General features: G+C 45.0%; 1 protein-coding gene across 1 annotated transcript in view; it reads right to left on the bottom strand.

The window, feature by feature from the left end:
- Positions 1-10,330: 10,330 nt before the first annotated feature.
- Positions 10,331-18,961, bottom strand: part of LOC121288707 (tumor necrosis factor receptor superfamily member 14-like) — a 50,943-nt gene continuing 42,312 nt past the window's right edge. The window contains exon 6 of the mRNA XM_041207453.1: positions 10,331-11,728. Within this exon, the coding sequence (XP_041063387.1) occupies positions 11,716-11,728 (13 nt within the window). The 3' untranslated portion in view covers positions 10,331-11,715. The remainder of the gene's footprint in view (positions 11,729-18,961) is intronic.

The following is an 18,961-nucleotide window of genomic DNA, read 5'->3' as shown; positions in this document are numbered from 1 at the left end:
GAGACGATCGGTCTACCGGGGCAGTTCTGTTTGTGGATTTTGGGTAGGAGATAGAAGCGGGCCGTCCGAGGTTGGGCGACTATCAGGTTGGAAGCTGTGGGAGGGAGATCCCCAGAGGAGATGAGGTCAGTGACAGTCCTGGAAACAGTGGCTTGATGTTCAGTGGTGGGGTCATGGTCCAGGGAGAGGTAGGAGGAAGTGTCTGCGAGTTGACGCTCAGTCTCTGCGAGGTAGAGGTCAGTGCGCCAGACAACAACAGCACCACCCTTGTCAGCGGGTTTGATGACAATGTCAGGGTTGGACCTGAGAGAATGGAGTGCAGTAAGTTCAGAGAGAGACAGGTTAGAATGGGTGAGAGGAGCAGAGAAATTGAGACGACTAATGTCGCGCTGACAGTTCTCAATGAAAAGATCGAGAGAAGGTAAGAATCCAGAGGGAGGGGTCCAGGTAGAGGGAGAATATTGGAGATGGGTAAAAGGATCCGTTGAACTGGGAGAGGACTCCTGCCCAAAGAAGTGAGCCCGGAGACGAAGACGGCGGAAGAAGAGTTCAGTATCATGCCGAGCCCGAAATTCATTGAGGTGAGGGCGTAAGGGTATGAAACTAAGTCCTTTGCTGAGCACTGAACGTTCAGCATCGGAGAGGGGAAGGTCAGGGGGTATAGTGAATACACGGCTGGGGTTGGGACTGGAAGAAAGGGTGGGGACGGAGGGACAGGCAGGGGTGGAGGGTCCTAGATGGGTGTTGGTGTCGATGAGTTGTTGGAGCTTGCGTTCCTTAGCACTTGAGAGAAAGAGAAAAAGTTTCTTGTTGAGGCGTCGGATGAGCCGAAGGATAAAATGAAACTGGGGGCACGCGCAGCTTTGAAAAAGGGTACGGCGGTGCTGCTGGAGGGAGAGGTCGAGTGTGTTCATATGGCGGCGCATGGCACTGAGAGTGGATTTCAGAATGTGACGGGAACAGCAGTCCGAGAAACATTTTATGTCCCGGAGATACCTGTAATCCTGGGTGGGTTCGAAACATGAGGGGTGGAATTTCAGTTGAAATCCACGTGGGGTAAGTCGGAGACGGAGACAGTCCCTGAGAAAGGAGATATGGCTGTGAAAGCGGGTTTTAGTAAACACCTTGTCAAACACTAGGAGAGAAATGGAAAGCAATGAAGGTGAACAAGGCAACAGAGAGATCCGGAAATCTTGTCGCAGAGAGGAACAGAACTTCTTCAAGGAGGTAGGCATTTCTTGAAGAGCAGTGGCAGTCAATTAAACACAGAGATAAAAACAAAAAAACTGCGGATGCTGGAAATCCAAAACAAAAACAGAATTACCTGGAAAAACTCAGCAGGTCTGGCAGCATCGGCGGAGAAGAAAAGAGTTGACGTTTCGAGTCCTCATGACCCTTCGACAAAACTTGAGAGACACAGGTTAGAATGGGTGAGAGGAGCAGAGAAATTGAGACGACTAATGTCGCGCCGACAGTTCTCAATGAAAAGATCGAGAGAAGGTAAGAATCCAGAGGGAGGGGTCCAGGTAGAGGGAGAATATTGGAGATGGGTAAAAGGATCCGTTGAACTGGGAGAGGACTCCTGCCCAAAGAAGTGAGCCCGGAGACGAAGACGGCGGAAGAAGAGTTCAGTATCATGCCGAGCCCGAAATTCATTGAGGTGAGGGCGTAAGGGTATGAAACTAAGTCCTTTGCTGAGCACTGAACGTTCAGCATCGGAGAGGGGAGTCCAGGATAGAGCTGAAATATAAGCTGGTTTAAGGTGTGTGTGTGGGGGGCGGAGAGATAGAGAGACAGAGAGGTGGAGGGGGTTGGTGTGGTTGTAGGGACAAACAAGCAGTGATAGAAGCAGATCATCAAAAGATGTCAACGACAATAGTACAATAGAACACATAGGTGTTAAAGTTAAAGTTGGTGATATTATCTAAACGAATGTGCTAATTAAGAATGGATGGTAGGGCACTCAAGGTATAGCTCTAGTGGGTTTTTTTTTATATAATTCCTTATATATTCCTTCGCCTCCGTCGCATCTGTTCTGATGATGCTACATTCAAAAACAGTTCCTCTGACATGTCCTCCTTCTTCCTTAACCGAGGTTTTCCACCCACGGTCGTTGACAGGGCCCTCAACCGTGTCCGGCCCATCTCCCGCGCATCCGCCCTCACTCCTTCTCCTCCCTCCCAGAAACATGATAGGGTCCCCCTTGTCCTCACTTATCACCCCACCAGCCTCCGCATTCAAAGGATCATCCTCCGCCATTTCCGCCAACTCCAGCATGATGCCACTACCAAACACATCTTCCCTTCACCCCCCTTATCGGCATTCCGTAGGGATCGCTCCCTCCGGGACACCCTGGTCCACTCCTCCATCACCCCCTACTCCTCAACCCCCTCCTATGGCACAACCCCATGCCAACGCAAAAGATGCAACACCTGCCCCTTCACTTCCTCTCTCCTCACCGTCCAAGGACCCAAACACTCCTTTCATGTGAAGCAGCATTTCACTTGCATTTCCCCCAACTTAGTCTACTGCATTCGTTGCTCCCAATGTGGTCTCCTCTACATTGGAGAGACCAAACGTAAACTGGGCGACCGCTTTGCAGAACACCTGCGGTCTGTCCGCAAGAATGACCCAAACCTCCCTGTCGCTTGCCATTTTAACACTCCACCCTGCTCTCTTGCCCACATGTCTGTCCTTGGCTTGCTGCATTGTTCCAGTGAAGCCCAACGCAAACTGGAGGAACAACACCTCATCTTCCGACTAGGGACTTTACAGCCTTCCGGACTGAATATTGAATTCAACAACTTTAGGTCGTGAGCTCCCTCCCCCATCCCCACCCCCTTTCTGTTTCCCCCTTCCCTTTTTTTTCCAATAAATTATAAAGATTTTCCTTTTCCCACCTATTTCCATTATATAAAAAAAACCCACTAGAGCTATACCTTGAGTGCCCTACCATCCATTCTTAATTAGCACATTCGTTTAGATAATATCACCAACTTTAACTTTAACACCTATGTGTTCTATTGTACTATTGTCGTTGACATCTTTTGATGATCTGCTTCTATCATGCTTGTTTGTCCCTACAACCACACCAACCCCCTCCACCTCTCTGTCTCTCTATCTCTCCGCCCCCCCACACACACACCTTAAACCAGCTTATATTTCAGCTCTATCCTGGACTCGAACTCAAGTTCTGTCGAAGGGTCATGAGGACTCGAAACGTCAACTCTTTTCTTCTCCGCCGATGCTGCCAGACCTGCTGAGTTTTTCCAGGTAATTCTAGAATAAAAGTCTACTGCGCTGCAATACCACAGTATTCCTATAGATGGTGATGTTAGAAGGAGTTACGCTTCAGGTGTGCAGCGCCATCATATTAATTACAATGATTAAATTCACTCCGCTATCGTTATATTTCAATATGCTGAGAATATGGTTTGAAGGGGCTGGGACATGCACCAAGAATCAGGAGGACCACATAGCCAAAGTAAAGCACAAGACTGGGTGTGTGGAAGCAATCCTCCCTCTTGCACCTGGTCATCAGACATGAGGCGCTCTCACTGTTGCTGCACATGGCACAGGTCTGGCCCATAGCCTGCTCTTGAGTTGTGGTGGCCACTCTAACCATCTTCCACTTTATCTTCAGATTGAAAATGGACAGTGTCTGGAGGAACACCTGATACAAATCTCGATAAAATATTGGGTGCGGCAGGAGGAAAGCATACCCAACATCACCCTCATCCTGATGACCACCTTTGTGTGTGGCTGCATCAAGTAGCACATAGACCATCAGTGAACAAACACCGAGTGTCACTACATGCTGAGTTTCTATCTGAACTCAATGTTGCAAAGGATGGGTCTGGCCATGTTGCTGTGAAACACACCATTCAGTTGTACCACCTGTACCTTGTGGAAAAGTTTATGTAGAAAAACACCTTAACCACAAGTCCATCAGGCAGTGGTCCACACATAATGTTCTCGAGGTTCTTGAGGACTGAGTTTACAACTGTTATGTAATGTACATTTGACAAATTTTATGAAAAGAGTATACCTTTTGAGAAAAAATACTAAAGTGCTATGAACAGATACAGAAAATAATCCCAAAGGTCTTTATTTCTATAGGAATAGAATACAAGGAGTAGAAGTTACGCTTCAGTTATACGAAGCCCTAGTTAGACCACAAATGGAATATTTTGCTCAGTTCTGAAGCAGGCCATGTCCAAATTCAGCAAGAGCTGGACAATAGTCAGGCTTTGGCTGACGAGTGGCAAGTAACATTCATGCCATGCAAGTGCCAGGCAATGACCATCTCCAACAAGAGACCATCCAGGACAAAGCAGCCCACTTGATTGGCACCCGCTCCACAAGCATTCACTCCCTCCACCACCAACGAACAGTAGCAGCAGTGTGTACCATCTGCAAGATGCACTGCAGGAACTCACCAACGCTCCTTAGACAGCACCTTCCAAACCCACAATCACTACCATTTAGAAGGATAAGGGCAGCAGATAGATGGGAACTACCTGGAGGTTTTGTTTTTGTAAAAATATACTTTATTTTTAAATCTTCAAAAACATTTCGAACCATTTCAAAATCACCATTACAAAAATACAATCAGGTTCAACTTTTACGACATGTATCACGAGGTGTATCAGTACAAACAATGAATATTACAATCATTGGCAGACCTTCATTTTAATCTGTACAGCCGGAGGGGCTCTTTACAGTTCCCAGTCCCTCAGTGCACTGTGGCAGAAAGGGCTTAGGCAGTAGCCCTTCCCCATTGGGCCTTTGTGGCAGCTGCCCCAAGCTTAACTGTGTCCCTCAACATGTAGTCCTGGACCTTGGAATGTGCCAGTCTGCAACACTCGGTCGGGGACAACTCTTTGCGCTGGAAGACCAACAAGTTTCGGGTAGACCAAAGAGCGTCTTTCACCGAGTTGATGATCCTCCAGCTGCAGTTGATGTTTGTCTCGGTGTGTGTCCCTGGGAACAGCCCGTAGAGCACGGAGTCCTCTGTCACAGAACTGCTTGGGATGAACCTCGACAGCAACCACTGCATCTCTCTCCAGACCTTCTTCGCAAAGACACAATCTACAAGGAGGTGAACAACGGTCTCTTCCCCACCACAGCCACCTCAAGGGCAACGAGCAGAGGGGGTGAGACTCCTGGCGTGTAGGAAGGATCTTACAGGGAGGGCCTTTCTCACCACCAGCCAAGCTACATCTTGGTGTTTGTTGGAAAGTTCTGGTGATGAGGCATTCTGCCAAATGACTTTGTCAGTCTGCTCAGGGAACCATCCCACAGGATCCACCCTCTCCTTTTCCCTCAGGGCCTTTAAGACGTTACGTGCCGACCACTGCCTGATGGACTTGTGGTCAAAGGTGTTTCTCTGCAAAAATTTTCCCACGAGGGACAGGTGGTACGGCACGGTCCAACTACTTGGAGCGTCCGCGGCAGCGTGGCCAGACCCATCCTTCACAACACCGGGGACAGGTAGAACCTCAGCATGTAGTGACACTTGGTGCTTGCGTACCGAGGGTCTACGCACCGCTTGATGCAGCCGCACACAAAGGTGGCCATCAGTATGAGGGTGATGTGGGGCATGTTTTTTCCCCCTTTATCTAGAGGCTTGTACATCGCGTCCCTGCGGACACGATCCATTTTCGACCTCCAGATAAAGCGGAAGATGGCTCGGGTGATCGCCACCACACAGGAGTGTGGAATGGGCCAGACCTGCACCACGTACAGCAACAGCGAGAGTGCCTCACACCTGATGACCAGGTTCTTACCCGCAATGGAGAGGGAGCGTCGCTCCCACACGCCCAGTTTCCTTTTCACCATAGACACTCGCTCCTTCCAGTTTCTAATGCGTGCCCTGGTCCCTCCGAACCATATCCCCAGCACCTTCAGGCCATCAGCCCTGACAGTGAAGGGGACAAAGGATCAGTCAGCCCATTTCCCAAAGAACATGGCCTCGCTCTTCCCACGATTTACCTTGGTTCCGAGGCCAGTTCGAACTGGTCGCAGACGTGGATCAGTCTGCGCACCGACAGCGGATCCGAGCAGAAAACGGCGACATCGTCCATGTACAGGGAGACTTTGATCTGAGTGCCTCCACTACCTGGGATCGTCACTCCTCTTATGCCCGGATCCTTCCTGATGGACTCAGCAAAGGGTTCTATGCAACACACGAAAAGAACAGGCGAGAGAGGGCAGCCCTGCCTGACTCCAGATTTAGTCGGAAAGCTATCTGATTCCCACCCATTGATAGAGACTGCACTACTGATGTTAGTGTAGAGCAGTTGGATCCAATTGCGAATTCCCTCCCCAAACCCCATTTTGGAGAGCACATCCACCATGTAGGTGTGCGATATTCTGTCAAAGGCCTTCTCCTGATCCAGGCTGATGAGGCAGGTATCCACACCCCTGTTCTGTACATAGGCAATCGTATCCCTGAGCAGCACGAGGCTGTCAGAGATCTTCCTGCCCAGCACAGTGCAGGTCTGGTCAGGGTGAATCACCAATTCCAGAGCGGTTTGACCCGATTGGCGATGACCTTGGACAGAATCTTATAGTCCACATTCAACAGTGAAATGGGTCGCCAATTTCTAATTTCCTCCTTTTCCCCCTTGTGCTTGTAGATGAGGGTGATAATGCCTTTCCTCATGGATTGTGACATACTGCCGGCCAGGAGCAAACTCTCGTACACTTCTAGCAGGTCTGGGCCGATCCAGTCCCACAGAGCCGAATACAACTCCGCCGGCAAGCTGTCGCTTCTGGGAGTTTTACTCTTCTCGAAGGACTCAAGGGCCTCAGTCAGTTTGTCAGGAGTTAGCGCTTTGTCCAGACTCTCCCATGTACTGTCGTCTAAGACCTCCGTGGTAGAGGACAGGAAGGACTGGGAGGCCGTGCTGTCTGTGGGCTTCACGTCATACAATCCGGCATAAAAGGATTTGCTGATCCTCAAAATGTCGGACTGCGATGACTTTACTGAGCCATCTTCTTCCTTCAGGCTGCTGATCACAGAGCTCTCTCTGTGTACCTTTTGGAAGAAGAAACGTGAGCATGTCTCGTCCTGCTCCACGGAGCGGACTCTGGAACAGAAGATGATCTTGGAGGCCTCCGAGGCAAAGAGCGAGACTTTCTGGCTCTTCACCTCTTGGAGTTCCTCCTTGATATCGACTCCCATCAACCGCAGCCAGAGCAGGTTCTGCATGTTTTTCTGGAGTCGGGACATTTCCCTCTGTTCCTTTCTAGCTTTCTGGGTGCCTTTGAGGATGAAAAACCTCTTGATGTTTCCCTTGATCGCTTCCCACCAGTGTGTCAGTGACTCAAAGTGGGGTTTCATGGTTCTCCAACCTTTGTAATCCCTCTTGAGCTCCTCAATGTTCTCTGGGGTCAGCAGTTTCACGTTTAGCTTCCATGCCCCCCTGCCAACCCTCTGGTCTTCCTCTAAGTGACAGTCAGCCAGTAGGAGGCAGTGGTCAGAGAAGAACACCAGCTTGACGTCAGTGGATCTGACTGTGAATGCACGGGACACAAACAGGAAATCTATCCTGGAACAGACAGACCCGTCAGGCCGCGACCAGGTGTATCTACGCTGCGCTCCGTCTGCAGGGTTGCTGAAGACGTCGTGCAGCTGGGCATCCTTTACTGTTTCCATCAGGGATCTGGACGTAGTGTCCAATCTGCTGTCGGCCCTGCCGGATCGTCCAGCCGCATCGATGATGCAGTTGAGTCACCGCCCAGAATGACCGGCCTGGAGGTCACCAGCAGCAGTGGGAGCTGCTGAAAAACCTCCAGCCGCTCAGCCCCTTGTGATGGGGCGTAGACGTTAATTAACTGGAGTGGAGCATTCTTGTACATTACGTCTGCTACGAGGAGGCGCCCGCCCACCACCTCCTTAACCTGGGAGACGGTGAAGTTGCCTCCCCGCAGCAGAATCCCCAGGCCGGAGGAACGAGAGTCGTTTCCTCCCGACCAGATCGATGGCCCATGGGACCACCATCGTGACCATTGCCTGTAGGAGCTGAGGTGCGGTATCGCACACTCCTGCAGAAACAACAGGTCAGCTTTGACCTTGTCAAGGTAGTCCAAGGTTGCAACACATCACATAGTAAATTTAGTGCTACGCACATTTATGGATACAATCTTTACACCCATTTTAAAGCAGTTAATCGTTTTCCAAACCTGTTGTCTCTGAGAGTTCCAGACCTTTGGTCTGCTCCTTCATGCCCGTAGTGTGCTCAAATTGCTTCACTTTGGATGGGCTGAGGAAAGTAGAACTACCTGGAGGTTCCCCTGTAAACCATTCACCATCCTGACTTGGAAAATATTACCATTCCTTCACTGTCGATGGGTCATAATCCTGGAACTCCCTCCGTAACAACACGGTGATGTTCCTAAAATATCTGAAAGAACATGACAAAACATTTCAAATTGGCCATCACAAAAAGTGCAATCATACTCAACTTTTACACATGGATCACAAGGAACTTCAATACAATCAATGAACATTACAGTCTTTTCAGTATGGTCATTACAGACAGTCAAGACAGTGCAATGGGAGTTGGAGTTATCGACATACATCATGTTGCACTCTGAGGTGCTTCAGTACAATAATGATACATTTAGTATTCACTGCATACATTCAGTGTGAATCATACAACCCCAGGGGTCTGTATAATTCCCAGCACCTCGGTGCGCTAAGGCAGAAAGGTCTGAGACAATGACCCGTTGTGCCTTTGCAGTGGCTGTCCCAAGCTTTAGTGTGTCCCTCAGCACGTAGTCCTGGACCTTGGAATGTGCCAGTCTGCAACACTCGGTCGGGGACAACTCTTTGCGCTGGAAGACCAACAAGTTTTGGGCAGACCAAAGAGGGTCTTTCACCGAGTTGATGATCCTCCAGCTGCAGTTGATGTTTGTCTTGGTGTGTGTCCCTGGGAACAGCCCGAAGAGCACAGAATTACTTGGGATGAACCTCGACAAAAACCACTGCATCTCTCTCCAGACCTTCTTTGCAAAGGCACAATCTACAAGGAAGTGAACAATGGTCCCTTCCCCGCCACAGCCACCTTGAGGGCAACGTGCAGAGGGATTGAGACTCCTGGTGTGTAGGAAGGATCTGGTGGGGAGGGCCTTTCTCCCCACCAGCTAAGTTACATCTTGGTGCTTGTTGGAAAGTTCTGGTGATGAGGCGTTCTGCCAAATGACTGACAGTCTGCTCGGGGAACCACGTGACAGGATCCACCCTCTCCTTTTCCGGCAGGTCCTCTGGGATGTTATGTGCTGACCACTGCCTGATGGACTTGTGGTCAAAGGTGTTTCTCTGCATAAAATTTTCCACAAGGGACAGGTGGTATGGCACGGTCCAACTACTTGAAACGTTCCGCGGCAGCGTGGCCAGACCCATCCTTCACAACACCGGGGACAGGTAGAACCTCAGCACGTAGCAACACTTGGTGTTTGCTTACCGAGGATCTACGCACAGCTTGTTGCAGCTGCACACAAAGGTGGCCATCAGGATGAGGGTGATGTTGGGCACGTTTTTCCCTTTATGTAGAGGCTCGTACATCGTGTCCTTGTGAACACAATCCATTTTTGACCTCCAGATAAAGCGGAAGATGGCTTGGGTGATCACCACAGTGCAGAAGTGAGGAATGGGCCAGAGCTGTACCACATACAGCAACACCGAGAGTGCCTCACACCTGATGACTAAGTTCTTACCCGCAATGGAGAGGGAGTGTCGCTCCCACATGCCCAGTTTTCTTTTCGCCAGAGCCACTCGCTCCTTCCAGTTTCTAACACATGCCCTGGTCCCTCCGAACCATATCCCCAGCACCTTCAGGCTGTCTGACCTGATGGTGAAGGGGATAAAGTATTGGCCAGCCCAGTTCCCAAAGATGGTTGTCTCGCATATTTAATCATTGTCTCTGCAGTGCCAGGTTAAGTATGCTTCCATTTTGCACAGAATGCCAGCTGACATCATTCATTTACCCCTTAGGTGCTGAAGGGCACTGACTGAAAATTGACAATTTCCCATCAGTCAGCATGTGCAGCTACTGTGATTGATGATTTGTGCCTAAAGTTTACAATATAATGATAGACTGAAAAGATACCCCAGTCGTGTAAAGCTGCTGTGGCCATTTGCATATTGCACTTGAACGCAAATGATCAGGCTGATGGACACATACCAATGAGGTCAGCGGTAGGAGAAACCACGCATGAGCTGATGGACAGTGTGAGCCGAGTGTGTACGTACAACTGTTCCTGGTGCCTGTTGTGGTTGGAGTTGCAGTAGGACAAAAATGACTAAAGCAACGCTTTCAGATAATCCTCATAAATTATTTAATACATATTTACATACTTAATGCATATATTTACACATTAGGATTGCCTTAATAAATCAATACATGATGAACTTCCAAACTGTAAAACATTTAGAAATTAAACGTCTGCCAGGTTAACCTCGTAACGAATGTGAAATGCTCGTGTTTAACTCAGGCTTGTTGGGAAAATGGGTGGCAAAGAAATCATGAAGATACCAGGTGAGGTGGCACTGTCAGGCAGTGAAAGCCAGGGTTGAACCAGTCATGGTGGGGCTCATCTCTCGGTTTATAAAGGTCCTTTTTAGCAAATTGAACAGTACAGAAAAAAGTGGAATTTCTTTATCAGAATCTTTACCCAGACATCTATAGGAAATACCTCGCTTTTCTTAAATGAGTTATGAAAATAATTATCCAATGAAGTTTATAAATCACCTGTTAAGCTATGATTTTTTTTAGTTTGAAAAAGTTTGTTTACTGAGTTGATAGACATTAGGGTTGATGTGTTTGGAAAATCGTCTGATTCAGATGGGAGATTGCCAGCCACTGAGCGATAGCTGGCTCATCCATTCTCTGCTGTGATCTTCTACCATTTTTCCACAACGGAGTCAAGTGAAATGAACCAAGCAAAGTCAACAGGTGTTCAAACGTCCTTTTCCGAGTTCTTTTTCCACTCATGCTGGACTCAATTTACCATCCGGACTTTTGACATCAGGTACAAATTTTCACGATTCAACTTTGCATTTCAAGAATGAATGCATCCATTAAATGCATTAAAGTCATGAAGAAAATGTTAAAATGGGTACGTGTTAAATTGAAATATGGGTACAGTCCACCAATGTTCAACAAAAATTACAACACCAGTCAACAGTTTATTCCTTCTCGTCTGATCTAGCTGCCCGGATGTCTCACTAAGGACGACAGTATTTGAGCTGGCTGGTGCTCAATCTGAATTGTGGTTCAGGTCTGATTATTCTGGGTGTACGAGACATAAATCACACACAGTTCAGATACTTTGAATATTCTGAAAGGTTATAACAGGCTGGCATTATAAGTTGTAAATGAACTTGCTGCCTTGGTAGTTTCGAATTTGTGAGTACCCATGGTTTCAAGATGCAGCTTGTATCTTTTATGTGATGGATTTGGTGCTCCCAATGAGTTTCTGTTCAGATGTATTTATTTGAAGAGGTTTCACCGTCTTCCAAGTTCACTTATTTTGACAACCCTATCTTGTCTTCCTGGACTGACTGTACCAAAATGAATTTGGATTTGACAAGTCAATCGCACAAAACACCCAAACCAAATAGACCAAAGTAATCATATTTTTCTGACATTCATTTCATGTTGGCCAGTCAGTGAAGTAATTTCAGAGGAATTTTGGATTCTTGGATCACGAGGATCTCCTAAAAATGAAAAATACAGAAATGTCACTTTAGAGTTACTGTTTATCTTTATCAAATGATGATACAGATGAAATGAAGAGTCTAAAGACCAATATGTACAGAAAAGGAAAATAATTAGGTTGTGAAACTGAACCAATTTGCATGAAGCAACAGAAAGGTCCTTTAATACAATGGAGCTAATGGTCAACAGACAAATCTATGCATGCACTTGAAATTACAATAGTACAATAGTGTGAGAGATGACCTTAGTTCTAAAGACCAAGATGTAGAATCAGTATGGATAGAGATAAGAAATACTAAAGGTAAGAAGTCACCTGTGGGAGTAGTTTATAAGTGGTATCTTACCAGTAACAGCACTGTTGGACAGGGTATACAGTATGAAATAATGGGGGCTGATGAGAAAGGTACAGCGATAATCATGAATGATTTCAATCTGCATGTAGGTTGGACGAATCAGAGTGGCAAAGGTAGTCTGGAAGATGAGTTCATAGAGGCACGTTCTAGAGCCAACCAAAGAACAGGCTATTCTAGATCTGGTAATTGTTATGACTGGGTGAGGAAGAGTGAGCTGGCTCCCCTTTCATTCAGCCCTGCAGGCTGGCTACAACAAAGGTTTTTAAAAATTATTTTTTCTGTAGATACCTTTTCTAGTCTAACTGTATTTACTTTTTAACAAGGAGTCAATCAAACCAGGCTTACTTGAGTCAAAGAAAGAGTAAGTTTATTAGTTACTAAACCGAAGAAAAAAATAATAAAAGACATGACGACACATACAGAGAGAAAGAGAGAGAGAGATGCTTCCTGCTCTTTTTCAGCAGCATTCTCAGATGACTGTCATGTTTCTTCCTGCTTCTCCCTCTCTCTGCTTTTGGCAGAGCCAGTTTTTAAACTAATTTCTGTATATTCCAAGAAGGGATTCCAATTAACATCTATTGTTATCGTGACCCCAGTTTTTCTCTTTCATCTCAGAAACGTTTTGACACATTTTGAGATATAAATCAACAGGAGATGGAGTTATTTCATCCTCCAAAGGGGTGTTGAGTGTCTGGTTGGATGTAACTGGCTGAGCAGCAAATCCCATTATCTTCACAGCATTACAGGGAATTAAAAATCCAGCACTTTGCACTTTTAATGCCTTCCTATCAAGAATCCTTGTTTCAACTGGGCCTTGACACATCTCCACCTGCAGGTATGACATTCCATGCAACAACTGAGAGTTGGTGTATAGTGCAAATCATATAGGAACTTTCCAACAAAGTGGTCACTTACAATTTTTTTATTCATTTGTGGGATGTGGGCTTCGCTGGCTGAGCCAGTATTTATTGCCCATCCTTAACTGCCCTTGAGAAGGTAGTGGTGAGCTGCCTCCTTGAACTGCTGCAGTCCACGTGGTGCAGGTACACTCACAATGCTGTTAAGAAGGGAGTTTCAGGATTTTGACCCAGTGACAGTGAAGGAACGGCGATATATTTCCAAGTCAGGATGGTGAGTGACTTGGAGAGGAGCTTCCAGGTGGCGGTGTGCCCACCTATCTGCTGCCCTTGTCCTTCTAGATGGTAGTGGCCATGGGTTTGGAAGGTGCTGTCTAAGGAGCTTTGGTAAATTTCTGGGTCTCAGATGACTGCTGGTATCCATCTTTGGTTATTGTCTTTACTTGCATTTAAAAAAACAGGACTTCTTTAAACAGTTCAATATGCCCGTGGTTAGCTGGTGAAGTTGTTGGTAGATCTCATTCAATAATCACGTCTGTCATCATGACATAATGTGCAATGACACAGAATTGATTCATGACCTCATAATAAAGGAGCTCCAGGCTGTCAGTGATCATAACCAGATTGTTATACTTTCCAGTGAGAAAGAAAAACTCTTGGAGAAGATGCATCATTCGTGCCTAAGGAAGTTAAAAGATAGTATCTGGTTGAAAGAAAAAGTGTACAATTCCATGAAGATTAGCGGCAGGTCTGAAAATTGAACAGGATGCTTAAATAAAAGCAAATAATAACAAAAAAACATAAGAAATCAGAAATTAGAATGAGAGAAAGCTAGCTAAAAATATAAAAGTGAGTTTTGGTCCTCTAGAGAGAGTGTCTTGGAAATTAATACAGGGAAATAAGGGATGCATTTTGGTAGGAAGAACATGGAGAGACAGTATAATAATTAAGGGGGTGCAGGGGCAGAGGGACGTGGGTATATATGTGCATAGGTCATTGATGGTGGCAGGACAGGTGGCGAGAGCAGTTAATAGAGCATACAGTATTCTCAGCTTTATTAATAGGGGCATAGAGTACAAGAGCAAGGAGATTATGCTACGTTTATATAAGATACTAGTTAGACTTCAGCTAGAGTATTGTGTACAGTTCTGGGCACCACACTATAGGAAGGAGGTGAATACATTGGATAGAGTGCAGCAGAGGTTTACAAGAATGGTTCTAGAGATGAGTTACTTTAGTTATGAAGATAGGTTGAAGAAGTTGAGACTGTTCTCCTTGGAGAGGAGGGGGGCTAAGAGAAGATTTAATAGATGGTTTTCAAAATCATGAGGGGGCTGAATAGAGTAGATAGGGAGGAACTGTTCCCATTTGTACAAGGATCGAGAACAAGGGGGCAGAGATCTAAAGTGATTTGCGAAAGAAGCGAATGTGATGTGAGAAAAAACTTTTTCACACAGCGAGTGGTTCAAGTCTGGAATGCACTCCCTGGACTTGTGGTGGAGACAGGTTCATTCGAGGCATCCACAAGGGCATTGGATGATTATTTGAATAGAAACAATGAGCAAGGGTATGGGGAAAAGGCAGGAGAATGGCACAAAGTCATGAAGCTCATTTGAAGAGCCAGTGCAGACATGATGGGCTGAATGGCCTCCTTGTGCACTGTAACATTGTGATTCTGTGAAATAAGGAAATAGTAGATGCATTGAATAGATATTTTGTGATTGCCTTCATTGTAGTAGTCACAAATAACATCCTAGATATAACTATAAATCAAGAAGTGAAAGGAAGGGAGGAACTTAAAACTATTACAATTATCAGGGAAAGGGTAATTAGAAAATTATTGGAACTAAAAATTCACAAGTCCCCAGATCCTGATGGACTTCATCCTAATGTGTTAAAAGAAGTGGTTGCTGAGATAGTAGATGCACCAGTTTTAATCTTCCAAAATTGCCTAGATTCTGGAAAGGTCCCATTAGTTTGTAACGTAGAGCTTGTAACTCCTCTATTCAAGGAAGAGACAGAAAGCAGGAAACTACAGGCCAATTAGCCTAACATCTGCCACAGGGAAAATACTAGAATCTATTATTAAGGAGGTTTCTGCAGGGTACCTTGAGAATCATAACGCAATCTGGCAGAATCAACATGATTTTGAGAAAGGGAAATCGTGTCTGATTAGTTTATTAGAGTTATTTGAGGAAGTAACAAACATTGTGAATAAAGGGGAACCTGTAGATGTGGTGTATTGATTTAAATTTGGATTTCCAAATGGCATTTGATAAGGTGCCACATCAAAGGTTACTACACAAACTAGGAGCTCATGGTGTAGGGGGTAACATATTAGTATGGATAAAGGATTGGTTAGCTAACAGGAAACAGAGAGAAGGGGTAAATGGGTCATTTTCAGGTTGGCAAGATGTAGTCAGTGGAGTGCCACAGGGATCAGTGCTAGGGCTTCAACTATTTACCATCTTTATTTATGACTTGGATGAAAGGACCAAAATGTGTGTTTGTTAAATTTACTGACAACAAAGCTAGGTTGGAAAATAAGTTATGAAGAGAACATAAGGAGACTGCAAAGAGATATAGATAAGCTAAATGAATGGGCAAAAATTTGGCAGATAAAGTATAATGTGGAGAAATATGAACTTTGGCAGGAAGAACAGAAAAGGAGCATTTTATTTAAATGCTAATTAATAGCGTTTATTTCACATTTAAATAATGCTAAATTATTTTAGCATTATTTATATTGGTGGCAGAATGATAATGTCACTAGACTAGTAATCCAGAGGCACAGCTAATGCTTTGGGGACACGTGTTTAAATCCCACCACAGCAGCCAGTGGAATTTAAATTCAATCACATCTGGAATTGAAAGCTTGTTTCAGTAATGGTGATCATGGAGCTATAATCAATTGATATAAAAACCCATTTGGTTCACTAATGTTCTTTAGGGAAGGAAATTTGCCGTCCTTACCTGGTTTGGCTTACATGTGACTCCAAACCCACAGCAATGTAGTTGACTCTAAACTGCCCTCTGAAATGGCCCAGCAAGTCACTCAGTTCAAGGGCAATTTGGGATGGGCAATAAATGCTGGCCTTGCCAGTGACACCCACATCCCATGAAAGAATTTTTAAAAACTCTGCAGTACAGAGGGATCTGGGTGTACCGGTATATGAATCACAAAAGGTCAGTAAGCAGTTGCTGCAAATGATTAGGAAGAAAAATGGAATGTTGTTAATTATTGCAAAGGGAATGGAATATAAAAGTAGGGAAGCTTTGCTACAGTTCTACAGTGTTGGTGAGACCTTATCTGGAATACTCTGTATAGTTTTAGTCTCCTTATTTAAGAAATGATATAAATTCATTAGAAACAGTGCATAGATGGTTCACTTGACTGATTCCTGGGATGAAGATCTAGTATTACGAAGAAAGCTTGGGCAAACTGGGTCTGTATTTACAGGCTTTTAGGATGAAAGGTGATCTTATTGAAACATAGAAGGTCCTGAGGGAACTTGACAGGATGGATGCTGAAAGGATGTTTTCCCTTGTGGGAGGGACTGGAACTAGGGGACACAGTTTAAAAATAAGGGGTCTCCCATTTAAGATGGAGATGAGGAGAAATTATGTCTCTCAGAGGGTCATTAGTCTGTGGAATTCTCTTCCCCGAGAGCAGTGGAGGCTAGGTCACTGAATATTTTTAAGGCTGAGTTGGATAGATTCTTGATGGACAAGGGAGTCAAAGGGTAGAAGGTCAGACAGTAAATTAGAGGCCACAATCAAATGAGCCATGATCTTATCAAATGGTGGAGTAGGCTCGAGGGGCTGAATGGCCTATTCCTGTTCATTCATATGTTGTATGTAATTATGGTTGCTGGAACTAAAATATTATTTGAAAGGTTTTTAGTCTTTTAACTTGAAAGTTGTTCTTCAAGCTGTGTAACTATGACTTTAAGAGAACAGTGCACCGTGATACTAACATACCATGCTGCTTTGTAAGAAGTAAGGGATTCTGCTTCATGATTTCCAGCGTCACACACCCCCAACTGAAGCAGGATGATAAGCAGAGGTGCAGGATTTCCCCAAAGAGAAAGGAGACTGAAGGCACAATGAAACCTGTGTCTCCAAGTTTCCATGCAGAAGCCTCGGAATAGGACAGTGAAAGTGGCATCATAGTGAGTTGGAAGACGAGGATAACACAGACAAAAAAAATGAAACAGGGAAAAATCACTCATATTAAATGTGAAGATATCTCAGCAAAAAAAATAAGAACCATATAAATAAGCAGAACAAGGAGCTGAAGAGGTGAAAATTCACTGTCAACTCAGCTGATTTTAAAGATTCTAAAGAAAAGTAAAAAAATACCAGCCAACAAAGAATACTCCATCTCAGTGCCTATTTCTCTTTGTGGGACTTCTCTACGCTCAAATTAGATTTCACATTTCCCTAGTTATGATAGTGATTATAGTTCAAAAGAATTTTAATGGCAGGGAATGTCCTGAGGTTATGAAAGGCGATACATAAATGCAATTTTTTTTCTTTTATTATGAATGCCCAATTTTGACATTAAATTATATTTATTTTTACTTATTGACTAAAGATAGTTTTCCTCTCTTTCTGTGTCAGTTACTGGCTGCCACATAAGTTAGCTCAATTGAGGAAAGCCAGCACAGACTTGTTAAAGGTAAACTGTATTTAACCAGTTTGATTGTGTTTTTTTTATGTGGTAACAAAGAGGGTTGATGAAGGTAATGTAATTGATGTGGTGCACATGGACTTCCAAAAGGCATTTGATCAAGTGCCACATGGTAGAGTTGGAACAACGTTGAAGCCCATGGAATAAAACGGAGAGTGACAACATTATCAGGACATTAGTGGTGAACTTTGGACAGGAGGAAGGTACACTCGGCCACTTTCCAAGATGAAGGTGAGAAACAAACAAATTACCCTTAGGGGAGTGCGCAGTGAGAGACATTTCCTATAATCCAGACAACCGTCGAAACTTGTGACTGTCTAAAGAAGAGACATTAAAAATGCAAAGTCCTGGATATTGAAACAATAGCTGTCACAGACAGACACACCCAAATCCTCTTGGAAATACATAATGGGTGACGTATTTCAGGGCAAGGCCGCCCAGCCACTAGCACGAGATTACAAGTGACACAGGCGATGTCAAGAAAGTCTTCAGCAGAGGAAATAGGCTGAAGGCTGCTCTCTCTCTCCCGCTTTCTCTTTTGGAATAAGGGTGTCACCCAGTACCAGAAACCTACCAACAAAGCAAACTGAGATTGCTTAATACACGCAACATCTTCTACATCTGACTGCATCCAAGAAGCCAGGTAATGTAAATCAGTTGCAACGATTAAAATTTATGTCTCAAGGAGAATCAAAGGAAACAACCTTTCTCTGTGTGTGTGTGTCCTATTGACTGCATGAGGGCCGAATGCGTTTTTATTATTTTTCTCCAGTTTAGTGGGAAATAAATCTGCTCTTTGAATGACCCAAGAAAACCTTGTTTGATTGGCTCCTTGTTCCTCACTGCTTAATGGTTAAATACATTCTGATTTGGAAAAGGCATATCCTTGTGAAACCTTTGTTGTGACCAATCAAGAAGGGTGAATCAAGGGGAGGTAGCCAGTTCACCCTTTCTCACATGGTCAGAACAATATTAATGACCTACAGGGAAGGGTAAAACTCCAAGAAGTATGACTAATGAGAAACAAAGCAGCCGGTTAGCATGTGGGGGTGGTTGGGGGGGGGTGGGGGGGGGGGGGGGGTGGGGGGGGTGTGATGGATTCAACTTCATGGAAAATTATGAAAAAACTGAAAAGAAAGGAGAGCCCAGGAGAGGCTATTAAATTCTTCAGAACACAAAATAGGACAGAGTGTTTGGAAAGGGCTAGGAATCTAAATTCAAGCACATCAGAGGGACGACAATGAGAAAGGGGACGGGAAATACAGGACTGAAGGTGTTGTATCTGAATGCACACAGTATACGAAATAAGGTAAATGAGCTTGTGGCGCA

The sequence above is a fragment of the Carcharodon carcharias genome, chromosome 15, assembly GCF_017639515.1.
Source record: "Carcharodon carcharias isolate sCarCar2 chromosome 15, sCarCar2.pri, whole genome shotgun sequence".
NCBI lineage: Eukaryota > Metazoa > Chordata > Chondrichthyes > Lamniformes > Lamnidae > Carcharodon > Carcharodon carcharias.
The sequence above is the reverse complement of the archived record's forward strand: the minus strand, read 5'-3'. Positions and strand labels throughout refer to the sequence as shown.